This window comes from Apis cerana, linkage group LG1 (assembly GCF_029169275.1).
Source record: "Apis cerana isolate GH-2021 linkage group LG1, AcerK_1.0, whole genome shotgun sequence".
Taxonomy (NCBI): Eukaryota; Metazoa; Arthropoda; class Insecta; order Hymenoptera; family Apidae; genus Apis; species Apis cerana.
Genome location: NC_083852.1, coordinates 21,084,563 through 21,106,651, shown reverse-complemented (window position 1 = coordinate 21,106,651; position 22,089 = coordinate 21,084,563). Strand labels below are relative to the sequence as shown.

At 39.5% G+C, this 22,089-nt stretch overlaps 1 protein-coding gene across 4 annotated transcripts in view; it reads left to right on the top strand.

The window, feature by feature from the left end:
• Positions 1-22,089, top strand: part of LOC108002432 (heterogeneous nuclear ribonucleoprotein L-like) — a 164,852-nt gene that overhangs the window by 124,359 nt on the left and 18,404 nt on the right. Inside the window, exon 3 of one of the 4 annotated variants that reach the window (XM_062070860.1) lies at positions 12,432-12,685. The exons of the other annotated variants lie outside the window; for them this stretch is intronic. Within the exon in view, the coding sequence (XP_061926844.1) occupies positions 12,463-12,685 (223 nt within the window). The 5' untranslated portion in view covers positions 12,432-12,462. The remainder of the gene's footprint in view (positions 1-12,431; positions 12,686-22,089) is intronic. 4 annotated transcript variants of the gene reach the window in all.

Sequence of the window (22,089 nt, the reverse complement as noted above, 5' to 3'; positions counted from 1 at the left end):
AGAAAAATGATTATTCCGTAATCTCTTCCATGGGTTTGCTTCCTTTATGCGAAGCTCGTGAGAACTTGCCTTGAATCGCGGTGAATTCGTGAAAACAATTCGTGGAATGAAGTTTGGTTAAATTGAAGCAACATTTAGTCAATATTTAGTCCGCATATTTTAATCTCCAGATGACTTAAAAGGATGAAACCTTACCTCTCGCGTTACAAAGATTTACGAAAACCCTCGACGACTACTTTTTCACGACTTACTTATCTGCAATTCGACAAAATTTACAAATATTGTTTTCGTTTTCGTCAAAAAAAGCACGGGAGAGCATGCCGTGTGACAGATTTGGCAAACCTCGTCTCCCGAATTCTAAATCCGACGAACATCCTCGTTGAAAGTCGGTAATGGTGTCGTGATTTATGAAACGAGTGTCTCCCGACGACATCGAACATCGTCTGATTATTAAATTTCATAAAGCGTCTGACTAATGGATCCCACCCGTTGATACGTCGCATTGGCAACTCGTTACGTACGTTATACTTTTATAAACGTTCTTTCGCGATAAATCAATTGGGCGAGGAAAGAGGGAAGGGGAGAAAAAAAGAGAAACGTTCGAAAGGATGACGCATGATCCTGGTTGGGACGAGGATTAATCCGCGACCGAAAAAAACCCTTCCTTCGTTCGAGAAATCCACTGTCGAGAAATCAAAATATTTGTCCACGCGCTATTGATTTTAGACGGGGAGAAAAGAGAAAAGAGGAAATATTATCCCGCGTGAAAAAAGAAAAAAGAGAGGGGAAAACGGGTGGAGGCTCGTCGATCGAATTGACGCGCGTACGAAATAATCGACACCCGGTATTTATGAAATTTTATTCCACATGCATTTTCTCCTCTCCCCTCCCTCCCCCTCCAGTTTACAGTTGACGCCCTCTCCCTCACCCTCTTGGTCTCGTATTGCACTCGTCTCGCCCTTAAAACGAGAAGGACAGAGCGGAGAGAGCACGTTGGACGAGAAAAAGCGAGATCGCCGCACGCCCCGGTCGGGGAAACCGCATAACGACACATTACTATCTTATATCGACGTGCCGTTTTACGTTTTACACACATTCCGCCACGGATTTCGTCCCACGTTACATTATGCATGCCTTTTGTGCGCTTACTCCCGAGGCGTCGATCTCTGAACGACAGGAAACCAGGGTGGAGAACGACCCCGTCGCGGGGGAATCGATCGGAGATTGGAGAGTAAGAAGAATCGTCGTATCCCTCGACTATTTTCCGATTTCGAATGATTTCTGGATTCGAGACCGCTCCAAATGAACCAGATTCGAACGTGATTCCGTGGTTTGCGGCGAGTCTGGGACAGCGTTGGATTCTTCTTTTTCTTTCTCTTTCTGTTTTTCTATAGAGTCGAGAAGTTTTGAAGAACGGAATCGAAAGGTGGAAATCATTTTCGAATCGAAAATTTCCACGGCGTAAGCGCACAATGGCCGAATATATTTGTTTTTCCAATTTTCACAATTCTTTCCAATTTCTCTCGATACTTTATTTTTTTATTACACGCTTTTGGAAACGTCTAATAAAAGTAATTTAACACCCTGCGCCAGTTCACCATTTTAATCCATGTGCCCCGTTAAAGACACATTGAAGGCCGCCGTTTGTAAAATTATCGTATACACACCACGAATCACCGTTCCCTCTGTCCCTCCCCTCTCTCGTTTTAAACTTCGTTCTCTTTCAATTTTGTTCTCCACTATCCTTCCTATCCACGTAACGATACGTGTAGTTTTATATTTTGTTGCGCTCACGGAAGATGCGTGGCGGTGAACTGTTTAACAGTGTCTGATCGTAAAGAGCTACTATCGAATGGTAAATTATCCTTAACGATGGACGAATGTAAAATGGTGGAGTCATAACTCTATCGTATAATTTTTTTTTTACGCGTAATTTTGTAAGTAAGATCGGTCCAGTAAAAGGAAAGTTTTGTTTCAAATGAAATTTCCGGATCCCTTGTATAGATAGAGTTCTAAAACGATGTTTTATAATTGAACTAGAATACGTTAAACGCAAAGTATAATTACTATTTAACAATATTTTTTAATCTGTCTCACTTTTCACAAATTTTTAATCCTTCGTTACAAGAGTAATGTTTCAATAAAAACAAATTTATGGTTTAAGTCTATTGTGGAATTAAGAAAATCTGAAAGTAAAATTTAAAAAAAGTAATCGTCATTTTTTTCTACGTTTTTGAAAGCAGAACATACGAGACGCTTAATTTTTAACGGGGTTTGGGTAATTCCACTGCTCGATTAACCACTTTATATCGATAATGAGAGAGTTTCAGTAGTTCGTGATACGACAAATCGCATTACGAACTCCCGTAAAAGTTCGCCAATTTGTATCAAAGCTATTATATCTTTGTACATTTAATACATTAACGGAATAAACGATAATTCGCGAATAACTCGAACAATAGATTGGCTCTGACAATGCACTCCATCGTTTACAAGGAATCCAATCCAGGATATTTATCACCCCGATTCATGAATTATCGAGCAAAACACGAAAATAATCTACCATTCTCTCTCCCCCTCCATCCAAACCTATCCTTCATCGTTTTAAAACTGAACCCCGTTATTTGTAATAATGCTCTTTCCGGCCACGTCGTGATGCAACAACGATGGAAACATCAAAGTTGAACAGTTCAACGCGCGCGATCTTTCCTCCGTGACGATGATTTCGACACGCGCGCGTCGTGATTCAATCCAAATCGAAACGAACGGAACAAAATCATTGAATCGTGCATCGAAATATTGGGGGAAATAATATTATTAATTAATAATTCGCGGTGCCTTTCCATCGATACGTAAAGTAAAGAAATCTCGATTGATTCGGCCGTGTGTCCTCGTTCAATAACGGAGATGAGTCATGTCGTCTAATTTATCATCGCAAAAATAATGTTCCGTTATCGGTACTAACGCGACGAAATTGACGATTCACCATCGCTGATGGACCGATCCGATACTGAAGAGATGCACTCTTGGATAAGATCGGTGAATTATCTCGATTCAGAGTTCACTCTGTCCCTTTGCTGCATTTGCAACGAATCAAAAGAAGATACTTGGCTTCTTTTAGCGTTGAATTGGAAATTTCTTTCGATTGTATAGATATCCTCGATAATAAGTAAACTCGAAAATAATAATTTTTGATTTTATTAGAGAAATTTTAAAGGGGAAAAAGATTGATCGATAATCTTTTTCCATCGTTGCTCAGTTCTGAATACCCTCTGTTCTTTATTTTGCATTTGTAACAAATCAATAGAAGATAGTTTCTTCGAGTGAAAAATTGGAAATCGTTCGTTGTAGAAATATTCCACTAAACTCGAAAATAATAATTTTTGACTTTATTAGAGAAATTTTAGAAGAGAAAAAGATTGATCGATAATCTTTTTCTGTTTTCTCGATTTGGATAAGTTGGTACTCGGTTCTGTCCCTTCACTGCGTTTGCTACGAATCAAAAGAAGATACTTCCTTTGAACGGAAATATCGAAGATCGTTCGATGCTCAATCGTAGAAATAATTCCACTTGACGAGTAACTCGAAAGTAATAACTTTTTGATTTTATCAGAGAAATTTTCGAGGAAAAAAAAGAAGTTGATCAATGATTCGAATCTTCTCATCGATTCGATTAAAATGCTCCGTTTCAGTTCTCTTTCTAAATTGAAACTTACGTATACAATACAATATAATATAATATAATATATATAATTCGAAGAAAAAAGGTAGATACAATTTGACGTCCATATCGAGTAAAAAACATCTTTCCAGATTAACGTTCTTAATCCGATCGTTATCGCAGATGCTCGGCCGAAAAGAGTTGCTCGTTTCCCGGGATGGAAATTGCCGGCTTTAAACTGTTCGAGCCATTTACTCTTTCGCTCTTTCGCCTAATGACACCATCGCCTCATAGAACGCGACCTGGTCTCCAACGTCTCTTTCACGTTTTCTTCCTCTCTACCTGCTAAAAGAAGATGACATTAAAACCGGTCGTTTGTCACCGCTTTTACTTTTCCACTTCTTTTCTTTCGAATTTTTCTTATCAATATCCCCGACAAAGAAGCACCCGTCTTATCCCCCTCCTCTCCTTTCCTCTCTTCTCCCCGAAATGAAATCGGTTTTCCGAAACGAAGCCGGGAACCCGGGGAAAAGTTGCGTAGCCGAACTATCCCCGACGCGCATTCATCACACACGCGTCACTCGGGGCGTTAGGAAAACCTAGGATGGAATTGGCGATGGATAGAGGAGGTGGCAGGCAGCGTTACTCATCCAGGATTAAACTGGGTCGCTATGGCTGCTCTATAATCGTGTAAATCATTGGCCGATCGAGTCGTGGATTAAATTTAACACGTGTTGGCGCGTGTCTTTCGATTAATAATCTTGGGTATTATCTGGACTTCGATCGATCAAAGTCGACGCGTATTATCGACTTAAATTATCGTATCGAAGAAGATCGTGTTGAATAAGAGAATGTGCCTTACTCTGCCGCATTTTGGTGGTCGAGCGGAAACACTCGTTCGTTGGAATGAGCGACGGGAAGGAACACTGGCACGCGTCCATCTATATTTCCGGTTTTTCGCGTTCCTCGAGTCGTTTCGTTCCTTTTGCTTTTGCGCGTGTTTCTTCTCGACGACGTATCGGACCGGTTTCGTTTGTTTCGGATCGGGGTCTCTCACGAGAGATCCATCATCCCGTGAGATGCCATCGTCGTGTAATCGTGGCGCTCGATGACGAGTAGTACACCATCGTCGTGGTACACAAACATCGCGAGAGAAATCCAGAAATATTTCTTTTCTTTTCTCTCTCTCTCTTTTTCTCTCTCTTTCTCTGTCTCTCTGTCTCTCTCTTTTTCTTTTTCTCTCTTCCTTTCTCCTCTCTGTTTTTCTCTCCACCCGTTCGTGGATATTTTTGTTATTGTCAGTGCAACAGTTTTGTTCAAGTGACAAATGTAATTATTGTGCCTCGAGTTCTCCGGTTCATCTCCGCCATCACACCACGCCTTCAACTACCAGCACGAGACACGAATATCGCCCGAAGCGTCGACAATCTCTATATAATATTTATATCTCCGTGTTATAAACCTACAAAATCATCACAACCTAAGCCCGGGACAAGACAACGGTACTCTCGTATGTTGCTAAACATAACGGGATAGGCAACATTTCAAATGAAAAATATAACAGATACGAACATATACAAATTGCCCGACTCTACACACGATCTACACGTCGGCTAATAAATATGTATATTTACCTATGTATAATAATAAAAAAAAAAAAACGAAAGATATGAAAAGTTAAAAAAAAAAAAAAAAGGATTCTCCGAGCACATCCACGACAGGGAGCCAAGCACGATGTACTCGAGCACACTCGACTTGGCTGGCGCCACATCAACCGGTAACAACAACATGAATATCTAACAACAGACATCGTACGGGATATCACCGTATAATCGATATTATAATACCACATCGACACAGAACAACCACCGACAAGAAACATCAGAAACATCGAAACAAGTCATATAATATATCATGTAATATATGTATATATATATATAGAAAATAACAGGAAATAGTAGTCGGTCCATCGACATCACGTGGCCTCAAGAAGAGAGACTATAGAAACGGTTTCGCATCTGTATTTATTATCTGTTCCATCGCATCGAGATACATATATCTTGTACAAGGTATATTATGTAATTAACGTATCATCAGAGAAACAATGCGACCAAGCAGAATGATCGCAAGCCTTGCGACGATCTCTCTGCTTTTCCATCATAACTCCTGGTGCGTGAATTTTCCCCTCGTCTACAGTCTGTATATTACGAAAAATATTTCGTTTCATCCGTCGTTCCTTTCTCCTCGTCATCGTTCTTTCATCTTTTCTCGAAGCCGCGATTTATTTCGAGAGAGAAATTAAAAACATACGCTAAATATTCATTCGTTCGTCTCGAGATAACAAGGTCGGAGAAAGAAGCGAGGAAAATCGCTTATCTCGTATATCTTAAAAACTGTTGGATCGTTTCGAGGTAATCGTGTTTGAAAAAAAAAAGAAACTAGATAAAATATTTCTTATGTAGAACATTCTTCTCTCGCGCCGCATAAAATATTCTTTTTTAGAGCAAAGAAAAAAAAAGGGATCGTGATTTCTAATCCGTAAATGACGGCGTAAATGTTCTCTCTCGAGAAATGAAAGAGAAAAGTTTATTTCAGTTGCTCGTACGTCTAAAAAGAAAAAAAAAAAGAAGAAGAAAAAGAAAGAAAAAAATAACATTTCACGCGTCACGATTGAACGTTTCGATCTTTAAACACGACCGCTTCGATCGTTAAAAACAACGAAAGCGGGAAATTCATTTCTATCGTGCACGCGAAGCTGCATACGACGACTCGTCGAAACTCGTTGCGCTTCGTTCGCGTAATTTATTCATCGCGTTTTAACACTCGTCCCTACATCGTCGAGCGATACAATAGCCAACCGAACCGGTGTGTGTTTTGCTTCGAAACGTCGAGAAGTGGAGGCTCGGTCGAGGAAAGCAGTTTATCCTACTTTTCCAATGAAACTAGATATCGAACAGGTTCTCTCTTTTTCTTTCTCTCTTTATTTGCCTCGCTCGCATTTCGTTCGTATTCCATCCGGTACACTAACGATTCCTCGTCTATAGACCACCTGTCATACTATCTTTCTCTTTCTCTCTCTCTTTTCTTCTTTTTTTTTTTTTATTTTTAAGCCGCGAGGATTCGTTTCTAGGATTAGAGGCTCGGTGTAATCCCGAATAGCCAGCTTTTTCTCTCGAGACGATTTTATTTCGGTTAAAGTTACAAAAAATAAAATTCAGATTGACTTGAAAAGCGTGTAACCGAGTTTTCAATCAAGGTTTGATGCGTGTACAATGCGTATATATGTACATATATATATATTCTTTCTTATTTTCATATCGAGAAAGAAAAAGTCACCCTTCGATTCTTTGTTTCTTGAGACATTGTTTCTCATCCTTTTTTATCATCGCTTTTATCATATAAATACGCTCGTTTTACGTTCGTGGCTACTTTGCGCACGTGTTGTTTCGCTTCAGCTTTTCTCCGCCATTAATGCGAGAATGAAGTAGTAGACGCGTTCCTCGGATTCTTCTTGCTTTCTGCAGTGTACAAGTTCTTAGAACGATCGGGACGAGCTTCTGTCATTTCATCACAAGGCAATCATTGTATCCGCATAATTTCTTTATCTATTTTATTTTATATCCGCTCTTTGCTTTTTCTTTTCCACTCAATTCTCTGCCTAATTTTTCGAATCAACATTTCCTCGATTTCACGTACGATTTCTTTTTTCCTTTTACGTCGAGCTTTCTTCATGCAACTGAAACGAAGTTTAGCCGCTGTGAATAGCTTAGAATAGTTTAATTGGATCGTTTTCCGATCCGTGCAGTATGTCCGGATTATTTGCCCGTGCTTGGTTGCTTCTTAGGCTGTGAAAGGTGAGCGGAAAGCGTTCTGTGCGGAAAAAACGGGGATCGTGGAATTGATTGATCCTCCTTTTAACGAATTATACTCTCGTGTATGCACAATCGACGAAATCTCTGTATTTCGAAATAAAATAAAATAAAGAAAGAAAAAAACAAACTCTATTTCTTCTAAATAATATCCTTAAATGATATATTTGTCACGAGAAATATTTTATTACACATGAAATTAATATCGAAGACAAGAATCAATTCCACTATCGCGTGTCTTCCACCAAATAAAACGATCTCTCTGCACACGTTCGCTCGGTCTAACGAATCATTACCTTAAATTGTACAAAAAATCTACCCCTCCTCTCTCTTTCTCTCCCTCTCTCTATTCAATGATTACAACGATTCCAAACAACAAAGACAACGATATATATTCCAACGATATTCTTACAGGAAATCACACTCGCGAGAAGCAGAGAGCGAAGTAGCCAAAGATCTTTCGACATGATCAATGTCCAAAATCGTTGATTGATTCACTTTCGTTTCGATATCGCCGTTCTATATCGGACATGCCGTGTCGCGTAGAAGATGCGTTCTTCCAGTGCTGTTTCTCGTACTCCTCTCCTCGCGAGGCCCTAACAGCTCTGGATGGCCGCGCGGGGAATGGCAATTAAGCCTGCAGGGCTTCAATTATCGGATGCATTGGTAAGGAAAGCGCGGCTCGCGCGGTGTCGCGGTATCGCGTCGTGGGGGTTGGAGCACGGGGGTGTAATTGAAAATCCCACGAGCAGCTTTCCCAGGTGTCGTTCGGCCTTAATTGCGCGGAATTGCGTTCGGGCCAGTTGGAATTTTCTCTCTCTCTCTCTCTCTCTCTCCCTCCCCTTCTCTTTCCTTTTCGTTCGATTCCTTTCGCGGATATGGATCGTGTTCTTCTCATTTCTTTATCTCGCGAGCGAGGGTGGAAAAGAAAAGAGATTCCTTTGCTACCTAACCCTTTCCAGAGGAGTTTTCGAGAGCTTTTGAAGCAGTTGATCGAAGGGGAAGACAAGTATTTCGAAGGATGCGTGTACCTTTTCGTCTCTCCCGTGTGCGTGTCACGGGAGGGGATGAAATAATGGATTTTATTTATTTATTTTCAATTCGCAAATCTTATTTACGACGAGAAATCGATAAAAGCGCGATGCTCGAGTCAAGGAATGCTCGCCAATTCGAAGCTACCTCTCTCGTGAAACTTGGACGTCGATAGGAGGAAGAAGGGGTAATATAGGAAGTTGGAAGGGTTAATATCTAAAATTAGACGCGGGGAATCGAATTCGAAGTTGTGCGATGCTTTCTCCCGTCGGGATTGGGCCGCGGTTCGATCGATGCACGTTTCGAACGGGTAAACCGAAGCCGTACGAGCGTTTGGACAACCCTTGTCCCGCAGACGTTGACGCGTGGCTGTGACAGCGAAAGCTTTACCCGCGTTCTTTCATCCCCCTTAGGGCGGCACCGCCACAATCCGCATACGTACAGAGAGGAAAAAAGAAAAAGACAACACACGCGGTAGCCAGTAGTAGAATCCTAGCATTCGCTCGACTCGTCGCTCCTCTCTCCCCCCACTCCTCTCAATTTTCGCCTCGAGCGTTGATATCTGATATATCGTTTATATATCGTTTCTAGCACGACGCGTTCGAACGCGAGATACGTTACGACGAATGGAAAGGGGAAAGTGGAAAAATTTATCTTGCGAAAAGTGAATAGAATTCTTTAAGTTATTGCGCGTTCGTACTGTTGAAAGTTGATTGAAATAATCTATTAGAGAATAGGAACGATGGAGGGATCGAAATTACGCGTTTCCATTTCTTCTCCTCCTTCCCCACTTTTTCCACGCGCGCGTTTTAATGAATCCTGTTGGCATCGATCGCGAAAGGGAAGTAGTAGTTTCGAGAGATTTTTGACGTTGACGCCTCTCTCTCTTTTCTTCGAAGAAACAGGGCGAGCCACGTTTCCGTCGTCTGTCGAAGTTAATCAAGATGAAGGAGCGTTGGAAAATTCAGGTTCCTCTCTTTCTTCTTCTCCGTCTTCGTTTATCGAACACGGGAAATGAATTTCGTTATCGGCGAGAACGTTTTTGAGTCTCTTGCTATATCTCCCCCCTCTTTTTCTCTTTTCATCCCTTATCTCTCTTTCTCTCTTCCTATCTGTCTTCCCTTCCTCTTCTTTGCCCTCTCGTCGTCGAACATCGATAGTCGATTTTGCGATAGCGATAGCATTTCCTCGTCGTCTCGATACGATCCTCTCTCTCTCTTTCTCTCTTTCTCTGCCAACTCTTTTTCTCTTTCTCTCTCTCTTTCTCTCTCTCTCTTTCTCTGTCTCTCTCTCTCTCTTTCTATTCCGTGAACAAAGTTCCTAAATATTCCGTCGTTCGCTTGTCGTTAATCGACAATCGATATCGTCGACGAAGGGAAGACTCTCACGCACCTAGGTCACACTAACGACACGTTTCGAGGAGAAAAACGTTGGAAAATCGAGAATCGTCACAATGGCGAACGACACACAGAGGGAGAAAGAGAAATGAAAGGAAAAAAAAAAAACGATGGGACAGAAACATCTCTTAGAACAACAATCACATGAACAAGCAATAACAACATGAACAACCTCTAAATATATATATATAATATATAAAACATATAGTAACAAAATAGCATAGTTAACAAACATAGTAACAACAACAATAACAACAACAACAACAAGCAAGACAAAATCAACATGCACCACAATTGCAATTATATATTGCGATAGATATACCTACCTGCATTTATACCACACATTACGCCGTAGATCTGCCGGACCCTTCACCAATCATCGAGACGCATGAAAGTGTCAAATAGCAATTTCTACATACCACCACCGAAAAATATATATATTTAAAAAAAAAAAAAAAAAACTGCAAATACGCCCGAGTAAAAGAGTAAAATATTTACCAGCAACGTATTAATAGATAGATACAACGCAACGTCGAGAGAGTAACAACACGCTCTCGACTAAGCAGAATATCTTGTGCCAAAATACGTCTCAGAGTCAACCCTCCAGTTATATATATATATCTATATTAAATGCTCACCACCACAACGTTTCGCAAAGGCTACCAGTGCACTCACAGACAAACATTCGATCGACCACTGTTACCGTCCAGAAATATATAATAAAAATAAAATAAAATAAAAAATAAAGTATATATGATATATATATAAATCGAACAATACCAAAAAAAAAAAAAAACAAATAAAAGTATAATAAAATATAGAATGCCCACGTCGAGATATCGAGGCTCTCAGAGAGACCCGTATACCTCGGTTGCGACCGAGGAAAATCAAAATACAAAACGACCCTTTTGTCGTCTACCCGTTCGAAAGAAAATATATATATATATTTCTCTCTTTTTTCTCTCTTTCTCTCTCTTTCTCTCTCTTTCTCTCTCTCTTTCTCTCACTCTCTCTTTCTCTCTCTCTTTCTCTCTCTCTCTTTCTCTCTCTTTCTCTCTCTCTTTTTTCTTATCACATTTATGTATGTATATGTACAGGGTAAAGTGGTTTAAATGTTACAAACTGTTTTCCTCATCATGGCAGATATCGATTTAAAATTTTTAACGCGTTGAACAATTCAGAAAGATTAACTAAATTTTAAATTAAAATATCGCGAGGATGAGTTTTATGATATATAAGGATTTTTTATCTCTTCTATAATGAAATGGCATATTAATTTTTCGATATACGAACAATCGCTATTGAAATTAATACTCGAATTATTCTCTTTTATATCCGATAAAGAATACTGTACGTAAGAGGATGAAATCTTCTTCTTATATACAGGGTATTCTTCGCTATAATTATACGGAATAGAAAAAAAAAAATAAATAAAAATTTCAAATAGATATTATTAATTTCAATGGCAATTGTGTGTCTAAAACTTAACATGCCATTTCGTTCAAAAGAAAATGGAAATGGCACTCTTCCAATCCTTACGAAAAACTCAATCCCCGCGATATTTTACAATCTAAAATATTCACCCCTCCCCACTGAATCATTCAACGTATAAAAATTTCAGCTCGATATCTGCAATGGTTTCTCCAGAAGAAAACAGCTTGTAACATTTTTATCCACTCCCACCCTGTATATCTCTCTTTCTATTTATTTGTACACATATATACCTGTATGTGTATGTTTGTAATCTACGCACACAATCCAGCTGATCTATCCTTCTTTTTGTCGCTTGTTACATACTGTATGCACATCACAAAAATCCAGACAAAAAGAAAATAATATATATATATTTACACAAAAAACGGGATCGACCTCATACATATATATATATATATATATACATATGTATCTATGTATATTTTATATATATATATATACATACATATATATATAATTATAATATAAAACTAACCCGCAGAAAGAAAGGAAAAGACATACACATGTATAGACGTATAATACCTGCCCCCGTTACGCAGACGGATTTCGAGACAGAACAGAAAACAACAACAGTAACAACAACAACAACATCAACAACAAAAAGTATAATTAACAGTATATAAAAAAAAATATATATATACCTATATATATATATACGTGTATATGTACATATATACAAAATACTTACGAAAGTGTAATATCGTGTACACGGGATGACCGGAGAGGCCCGAAATGCGATGTTGTCGCAGGAAAAAAAAACATACCATATACAAAAACAAACCAATATATATATATACAAAAAAAAAAACAAAAAATATATATATATAATAAATAATCCAAAAAAAAAAAAAATAAATATATATATATACCAAAATAATAAAATCGTGCGACAATCGAGCGGAAGGAGAATCCGAATGGAATTGTGGAAACACATGAGAACATGGGGGTTGTTATGTTGGAATGTTTGTCTGTGTGCAGATGCAGCCTACTCGTTGTTCACTTGACGGTGATGATGGATTCACGTGGAACCGAGTCAGGGCCCGGTGAGAATGTGGGGCTTAGGCAGGTCTACGGCTCTTACACCCTCTCCCCCTACTACTGTCTGCGAAGAGTGAGAGTGATAGTCATCGGTCTCTGTGAGAACGCGGACATCAAATCGTCCGTTCTATCTAGAGTTCGGAGTCGGACGGATCGGGGTGATCGAGAGAACACAGAACGCGGGGTTGATCACGGTAAGTCAGTTCATAAAACAAGTGTCTGTTCATAAAACCAGTTTACCAGGACAGTTTTTTTTCTTTCTCTTATACCTTTCTCTCTTTCTCTCTCTCTCTCTCTCTCTATATATATATATATATATATACACATATTTTTCTCTTCTCTTCCCGAATTCTAACTGTCCACCATCCATCCTGTGCCGAGAACGGGAGATTTAAATTTCCTGGATATAAATACCAGTTTGAAAATCCCTTTCCTTCGTTTTCACCCGAGCGAATCTTGTTCGCGCTTCGATGAAAGGTGGAGTCGATTTGCTCTCTAATCCGAGAGTGGCTGACCACCGGAGAATACCGATTCGCGAATACCGCAGACACGGGAAAGCAGTTCGGGATTTATCGGGGTTTTTTTTAAGTTGATCGTGGAGAAGAAAGGTGGTCGACTCGCCACCGCAGAAGGATTAAACGGAAGAGTTCGCCCGAATTCGAATTTATCGCGATTCAATAGATTCCTTTCCAAGATTCGATATTTCTTTTTTCTTTTACTTTTCTTTTCTTCAAACCGATTCGAAAAAAATTAACCATGCAAGAAACGCTACGCGCTACCCACTCTTTTTCAAGGGGTTAACGACGCGAACAATAGCTCAGGGAAGCAATGGTGGAAGAGGGAAAAAGTTACGGAATCGTGGAACGTGATGTTTCGAGTCTGAACAAGGATTTTTCGCGATCGATAATAACCGGCAGTGAAAACCGGGGAGGAAGGAAGAGAAAAGTCCTTCTGGCTCTGTAGAAGGTTGCATATACACCCCTATATCGTGCTCGATAAGCATCGTCGGAACTGATCACCGTTTTTTTTTTTTTTTACTCTCGGAAACACGGTGATCGATGGCGCGTCAGTTTGTTTGCAAGAGCGATGGCCGAAGCACGATTAAAAACTCGGGATTAAGAAAGTTCGATCCTGTTCGAGCTTTTTTAAAGGTCTCTAGGGAATTGCTATCTTTTTTCTCTCTCTCTCTTTCTCACTTGTCTTTCTCCGATCCAACGACGATGATATTAGTTCCGATCCCTTTTTTTTTTCTTCTTTTTCTTTTCGAACGTGACAAAATTTGTTTATTTAATTTTGATCGAGAAAAAACGGAGAATATTCGAGAGGAATATCGTTGCGCGGTGATGCTAACGCGATTGGAATGCCGGTGAACGTCCAATAATCAGTCAAAGCGTGAAGACCATAAGTAGAAATGCTTGGATAACAGACGCATAGAGAGAAATGAATGTTGTGGTACATATATACGTATGAACGCGTTCGTATATACGTGGTTATTAATTAACGCGGCTACGTCACGATTGGTCACATTGTGTAAAGGATTATTCGAAACGAAGCGTATTGCATTTCTAATTGCTCGCCGTCATACGAAACGATAAACGATTCACCAGGGAATCATTTCCAGATTCTATAAATATCACTGGCAATCATTAAAAGCGTATTTTTTTTTTTCTTCTCCCCCTTTTTTTTCCTCTTCTCGAAATTTTATTGCGTAAAGTGAATTCGTTACTCGTACACGTTTAATTATTGGAGGCGTGTGATTCATCAGAGCCGCGATAAAACGAAGTTTCATGGCTCGACCTTTCACCTTTCCTCGAACGCGTCCATACTGATATTTCGCATCGCATTTATAAGCCCTTTCTCGAACTGATTTCGATTCCTAGAATAATTATTGGAAATGAATTTCTCGCTCTTTTTTTTCTTTCTTTTTTTCTACGACACGAAAGATAGTATCCTCGATAGTGGATACATTTTTTGCACTTGGTAGTAGAGATAAAATTATCCTCGTCATTTTCTTCTGAACGAGCCTCTTTCTTTATTATTTCGTTCGAATTTATCGTATCGCACTCTTGTTAAAGAATCGTCAAATCTCGAAAATCTCCAAGACACTTATCTCCCTCGTTATAATTCCAATATATATCTGTGTGTGCTGCTGCAATACTTCGTTATCTAAAAATTTCGTCAAAAAAAAAAAGAATTAATAATTAATAAGAGATCCGGTGGGAAACAAGCACATTTTCCGTTCCAATATTAAGTAATGCTTTATTCATGTAACGTGGCATAATACACGTTATAAAATGTAAAATAAAATAGAAATAACAATGCGGAGGAGATTAAAATTAACATACACGTGTCGCCCATAAATTTGTTTTTCAATAATAAAAAAAGAAAAAAAAACTCTCAAACGTTTAACCATCGAGAAAAAATCCACGCGAACATTTTATCTTGCTAAGATGCTCTTACGTTCCTTTGAATGCCGTCGAAATTAAACATTCCCTCTGAAACACATCACTCTAGAACCAGAAATTCCGTTCCCCTTCGTTTGAACCTGTTGCTCCCCCTTTCTCTTTACCCGGCAACGGAAAACTTACCTGCACAACCACCTCGAAAAATCCTCGGTGACGAGCCGGCATTACTTTACGATTATCACGGTCGTCGCGGGGATTCTTTCGAACGGTGCGAATACGGCGGTTAGAACGTTAGATTCAACGTTGATAAGTGTTGGCTGGCCAACACAGCGGGGCCAATTACGAATGCATTAAATTCCAAGATGCGGCCAAGATGTGTTAAGAAGCGACCCTAATTTTCGCCCGTCACAAACTCTGGAAGACTCTGGTGGAGGCGATAACTCATCCCCCGCGAACTTGCATAATCGCAACTTTTATCGCGCTTGTATTCGCAGCGTGGGACGTTCCCCGTGTTTATTCAAGAGGGAAAGAGGATGGTGGTCTAGGGGGCGATTTAAATTTCTTTCGAGCTTAATTTTCATTCTCGGCTCGTGATGATTTTTTCCTCTCTTGGAAGGCTTTTAGAGGGCGTTATACAACGGTGGAGGAATCGATGCGATCATCATCGTTTGAATTTGTCGATTCGACGATCGTTGAAAGAAAATCGATTTATTAACGCATTTTTTTTCCGTTCCGTTCGCGCCTTAAATCATCCTTTATCAAATGAATTGATTTCTCGAATAATATTAAAGATTTTTGTTCAATTATCTCGCGAATAAGCGAAAGGTGTTTTTAGAAAAATAAAAATTCCGATATAGAAGTGGTAGATCGTGGATTGTAGATCGTGAGTATGCAAAGTGTGAATTTTAAAAATTTCATCTTCCCTAAAATGTAATTCATTTTAAAAAAAAAAATAATAATGTGAATATCTCTGAGCCATTGCGATTAATCGTATATACGAGTCGTTCTCGTATATACGTATGCAAATATAATAGTTTTGAAGCAAAATGAAATATTAATAATTTTATGGAGTCGCGTAATCTAGTTTTCACGGTGAAAATATACCGCGTAACTATATTTTCTTTCGTGGTAAATAAATTGACATAATGGAACGGGGGACAACGGAAGATATGGGATAATTTTCGCGACTAAATGAAACATTCTCGTACATCTAGTGAAACAGTGGCCATAATAACAGAAACAAGTATATTTCAGTAACATTATTAATCTCGCGCAAGGTGATGCGATTAATCCAACCGTGAAATTTATTGTCATTATCTTAATCCTTAAGTGTCAACATTAATCAACTTCTGATATTCATCATAACTCTCTAATAATTCGAATTCGAAGCTCGAGATTGCAATTCAGCTTTCCCTTAACTAATTTCTCTCGAGCAAAATGGATAATGGGTATCCATTTCGCTTTTCAACAATTTCTCAACAAAATATCGTGAAACCACACCGGATTTCTCATTTCGCAACTTTGCAATTCTTTTTCTGGAATAATGAAATGTGATATTTGAAAAAAATTTCACAGATGGATACTCGACGAGAATGAAGAATATTCACAACAAAATTATTCTCATTTGAAATTGAGCATACCGATATCGATCATTCCAGTTCTCTGATAAAATTTCAAATATTCCTCAAGTATCTTTCAATAATTATTATTACAATATTCGACGTTTAACGTAAAAAGTCATGTCAGAAATATCGGACTAAGGGTTAAAAAAACTCAACAGTTTTCTCTCCCTCTATATTATCCTCGCAGATATTGACCAGGAATAACTAACCAAAACCATCGCGCACGCAATCAGGAACCGCATACGCTCGATCACTCACGATCATCCAATCCGTTTATAGCTTGCGTTCACGGTTTTGGCGATGGGCTAACAGCCATCCATGTGGTCGGTGTTCTCCTCGACCGAGGTAATTTTATGGGGTGCGCGTTGCCAGTCAGCATTGTAGGTCGATACATAGGGGGCGCATAGTTGTTGTTGGCCCGATGGAAACGCGTTTGAAGAGAGATTGCACTCGTGGTGCAGCCTCGAAAAGAAACAAAGGGATAACGACACGACGTTTCTGTCGTGACACGACGCGGCCCCTCGTTGCACGCAACTGGATCGTTTGTAATTGTCGTTTCGGTGCAAAAAAAAAAAAAAGAAGAAAAAAGAGGGAAACGTTTTCATTACGCGTTGCCGTGGCTGTCCACTTCCAAGTACGAGTCGCGTTTTTGTTCCCGTCGATGATTGAAAATTTTGGAAGCTAGCGAGTTTCGGGGTCACGAACTGTAACTTTAAAAACCTACCCTCGAGCGTTGAAAAAAAGCACTCGTGTTTCAGTTTGTACGAGTTTTTCGAGAGAATCGGTCAGATGCACTTGAGAATGAGTTTTTTTTTCTTTCTTTCTCGTTTTATGTAAAAAAAACTTGTTTGCTATCATATTTTCATGTAAATTACAATTCGTGGATATGAATTGAATTTTTTTTCAAGGATTTTCTTTGAGACCCTTCAATTTTTATTACATACGTTTAATCTTTTAAGAAAAAAATTCCATTTTTAAATTCTTAATTCTCTATTATTTTTTTTTTTTTTATTCTCATCCAATATTAATCGAGGTTTAATATTCAACGAAGAAAATTGTTCTCTAAAAGCTAGAATCGTTAAAGTCAATTTACCATGCAAACCTCATTTTAATCGGTTAAAAAGAGCAATTGATTTTTTCTTTTTTTTTTTTTTTTGGTTCAACTCGTTTCCAACGTTAAGCTCTTCTTCGAAGTAATGCGCTCGTTATTCCGGCGTATGTCAAGAATTTCGTCAAGCTATCCATCGGTTCCAATATCCGATTATAATAGTCCTCGAAGAGGCTTGCGTAGGGCAATTTATAAAGTTACAAGCCACGTTATGAAGGGTAATGGATCGTTAGTCTCATGGTCGAATCACGTCGCGGAACGTGTTGACGTTTACGCTGATGGATGCCATCTTTCACGGCAACTCCTCCTTCCGTCATAACGCTCCTCTTTCGTCGTCACTCATTAGAATAGATGGACGAAAATTGACAATTTGCAGCTGGATTAATACAGATTTAATAATAGTTACCGGTTAAATTTGTACAATCGCATTAATCCGCCAAATAACGTTTATTTAACGCGCATTTCATTATATAAGAATAACACAATGACGCCTACGCAATGACGCGCGCACGATTCTTTATTACGCGGGTTATTACCATCCTTAACAGTCCCGTTCTTCGTTACATATCGCTGGAGAAACGCGGAAAAAGATATGAGTGAACGTTTGAAAATCTAGCGCAACACGAATAGCTCGTGTTCCCAATTGGAAAGAGCTCGTCGATCGAGGCGCAATAGAGGAACGTTTGTCCGTCGGACACACGATATCCAAAATCGCAATCTCCAAGGTCCTCCGCGAGACGTACAAGTGCCAATATCGAGTTTCATGGACTTGTAAAAGCTTCTATATGACCCGGATGTATCCATTCCCCTATAGGAGCTAGCCTAAATTTTGCTTCGATGTTTCTCTCGTTATTAAAAATATCCCCGCCCTCTCAGACGTAGATTTCGCCGTCCCGAAATTTTTACACCCTCCCCATCTCCTTCTTCCATCGACGACACGCCGATGAAGAGAATTCGCTTTAATGAAAAAAGTAATATCGAATTCTTGGACGGAGCGAGAAAAGGAAGAAGAAGAAGAAGAAGAGAAAAAATTACATTCCCATCCTTTCGAAAGATCTTCGATGGATATTCCAAGAATTTAACACTATCATATTCCGTCTGAATTATACCACAACTATATACCCGAGTCCTATCTATTATTCACGTATCAACGTGATCGTTTTGAAAACTTTGCGCGACACTCTCGATCTTGGTAAAATTATCCATCAAACCGTCAGATCGCTCGTTCCGAACTTCATCGTATATAACTTCACCCTACTTTCAATCTTCCATCCAGTTAACCAACATGCAAACCGAGTTAACCCACCACATTCTCTCCGCGTCCCCTAACCAACTTAACTCTCGAAACTCGTAAATTATCCGAAGCAGGCTGATCTTTTTTCTTCCTTTTCTTTTTTTTAACGAAACATCAAGCGTCCATTATTTATATATATTATACGAGAATAAGCGCGGCAACTTTCGCAACAGACTGGCAAAAGTTATCCGTGTCTTTTCGCGGAAGATTGCAGCCGAAACTTTCGTGTGGGGGAGAACAGATCGATACGGCCATCACGACACGTATCCGCAGGAGATTCTCTGGCCAGCGGATAATAGCATGCTTAAATCTAGGGGGAGGGAAGCGATTTTTTCTACGATATAGTTCGAATGTGGATGGGTGAAGTAGGAGAGGAATCTCCATCTCTCTCCGATATTCTCTCGTATCTCAACCTTTCACTCGGTCCAACCAAGCGAATATTCGCGGAATCGTGATCGACGAGCGTTGATTCATCGGTTGATTTCGAATCATCGCAATCGTTGACCCTTCTCCAAAATTTTCTTATTACCTCGTTTCCGGTTGTTGGGAAAGGAAGGAGCGGCCGGCTCTCGAATAGCTCGAGGCTCGCGTCATTGCTCCGATTATTTGCTCGGCAGGTAAGTGTTTGTTTTCACGAGTTTGATAATCGAATCGTTCGGTTATGTAATTCCTCGATCCGTTATGTATCGCCACTTTATCCGAACGGAAGTTATCGGGAACGGAATTTATACGCCGCGAATTTATCGACCGTGCGACCGTGCTTCCTCGAGTTTGCAATGCTTTTCGTTAAATGGTTGAATTAAATCCTTGGCCGGTTGTCGAGAAGATTCCTTGAATTTAATCTGTGACATAATTTAACGACGTACAAATTTTGCCTATTCTATGCAAATACGTGGTAATTATAATAATGCGATGTATTGCTGAAATTGTAATTTGATTAATATATGTACATTTATAAGACGTTTAAACTTTAGATTAAAATTATCTCGGTCAGAGGTCGTATTTCCTTTCTTCCTGTTAATTAAAAAAAATATATAATTCAATGACGAAATCCGCGGGAAAAGTATAAGCTCGAAGCTCCGTTCGTAATTTCTGCCATGTTTAAAACGTCACATCCGCGTTTATCGCCACCATATAGTGGTTGATTTTCCAGACGTCTTGATTTTGCAGACATATCTGTAGTAAGAGAGCGACGACTCAAGACAATCGCTGTTTCGATACGAATCTTCTTTTGTACTTACTCTCTGCTTGTCTCATCCCGAGACATTGTTCAAGAAAAGTATCTTTTATTTCAAGAAATTTTTCAAATTCTGCTATTGATGATGCATCCTGCAGAAATATAGAACGAAACAATATTTCTTCGAATCATCTTTGATATCATCTTCCTGTATATTTTCTTCCCAATATATCTTTTTTACAAGAAGAAAATCAAAATTATATTTAATTATGCGAAAGAATTTCCTTCCAAAATTCGCAAATATTCGATTTCTCTTTCTCTCTCTTTCTCCTTCGAGAAAAAGAATTTGTTTATGAATCAAAAATTCTCCAACTTCATCAAGATGAATAAATAAATCGAGAAGAGAATTGAAATCGTTTCTCTTGGAGAAATTTTCAACGAGCGTTTCCACGAACGTTTCGAAATGACAAAACGACTGATTCTCGTCTGCTTAAGTAAGAAACTTTGCTCACGATTTCGTCACTCCAATTAATTTCGACACGAGCGTATCGACGCGTGGTGATCGATACATTTATTACAACACGTTACATCGAACTCGCTTGGCTGAGGAAAAATCGTCGTAGGAAATCATGGAGGTGGCGGCGGTTTAACGACCGGAAATCCCTTCCATTCTCCGGCATGCGAATGAACGAAATAAACGCGGACGGAATCGTATGGATCTATCCATCGGATGAAGATGCATCGTCCTCGGCGGGCCGTGTGCACATTGGTGTGTCGGCACGCGATATCGAATATTCGAAATCAATATACAGGTTGCACGGAGGGGGGGAGGGCGCATCCCTCGATGCAATGTGTGTGCGTGTGCACGCGCGACACCCACGTATATAAACCAAATTGTATACGTAATGCGGTTTAATATAGACCAATTGTACACGCTTGGTTTCGGCGAAGAGGCGGTGAGATTGTGTCTCGAGGCGACAGACGACAACAACGAAGGAAAACAAGCGACGGCCCTTGCCTGTCTGTGCGCGCGATTGTATGGTAAAATGAAGTGTGGCCGGAAGCGGGACCGTTTTCAAATTCACCGTTTCCGATCGAGAGGATAAACAGGATAAACAGAATCGTTCCATCGGATAGAATTTTATGAATATCATTAATTCGTTAATTTTGCCCGCGAAATTGGAACGTTAATGTTTATATCGCGTTGTTATAAGTCAAGTTGTCGTTCGTTTCATCGGGTTGTTTTGCGCGATTGTGATTCGGGAAACGCGGAGAGAATATATTTGAGGAAATACGGGGAGAGGACGCTTTTGATTTATTATTAAACGATTTTTCTTTCTCTCTCCGAGAGAACGCTTTTTGAAACAGTGTGGGGAAGCTAAATTGATTAAGTCGATCGAAACAATATTTTCGCGCTGAAATAAAAGAAAAAAAAAAAATCCAACTCCATCGAGGCGATATTTTCGTGTTAAATTGAAGATTTTTCGAAAAGCCAAGTCGATCATGATTCAGCTTCGTAATGATATTTACTTGCGCTATTTATACCAACGTCTTGCTTTTCTAAATATGTAATTAAAATTTCTCATTAATTTCCTACTAATTTCCTATTTATTATTTCGATTTACGTCACCGGTATATAGTAGCTGGCAAGAATTAAACAACCCTCGTGGTAAAGGAAATTCAAACCCCTCCCTCAAACTTTCCAACCACCGCTGCAACTTGGTCCACGGAGACCACCAACACTCCCTTTAAATCCTCGAGGACCAGGTCAGAGTTAGTTGGAATTTTTCGATCCTACGTGGATCCTGACCTATCAAGAATCAGAGTTTCGTTCGAACCCTTTGCGGCCATGTTTGTACTCCCCTTCCCCCTAATCCTAGGAGACCGTGACTCTGCCCATAACTGCCGTGCTAATCAGTAAACTGGCCTCAAACTGTCAAAATCTCGCGTGTCTCCCCGGGATCTCCGGGTGTATCTTCGACTATCCAATCC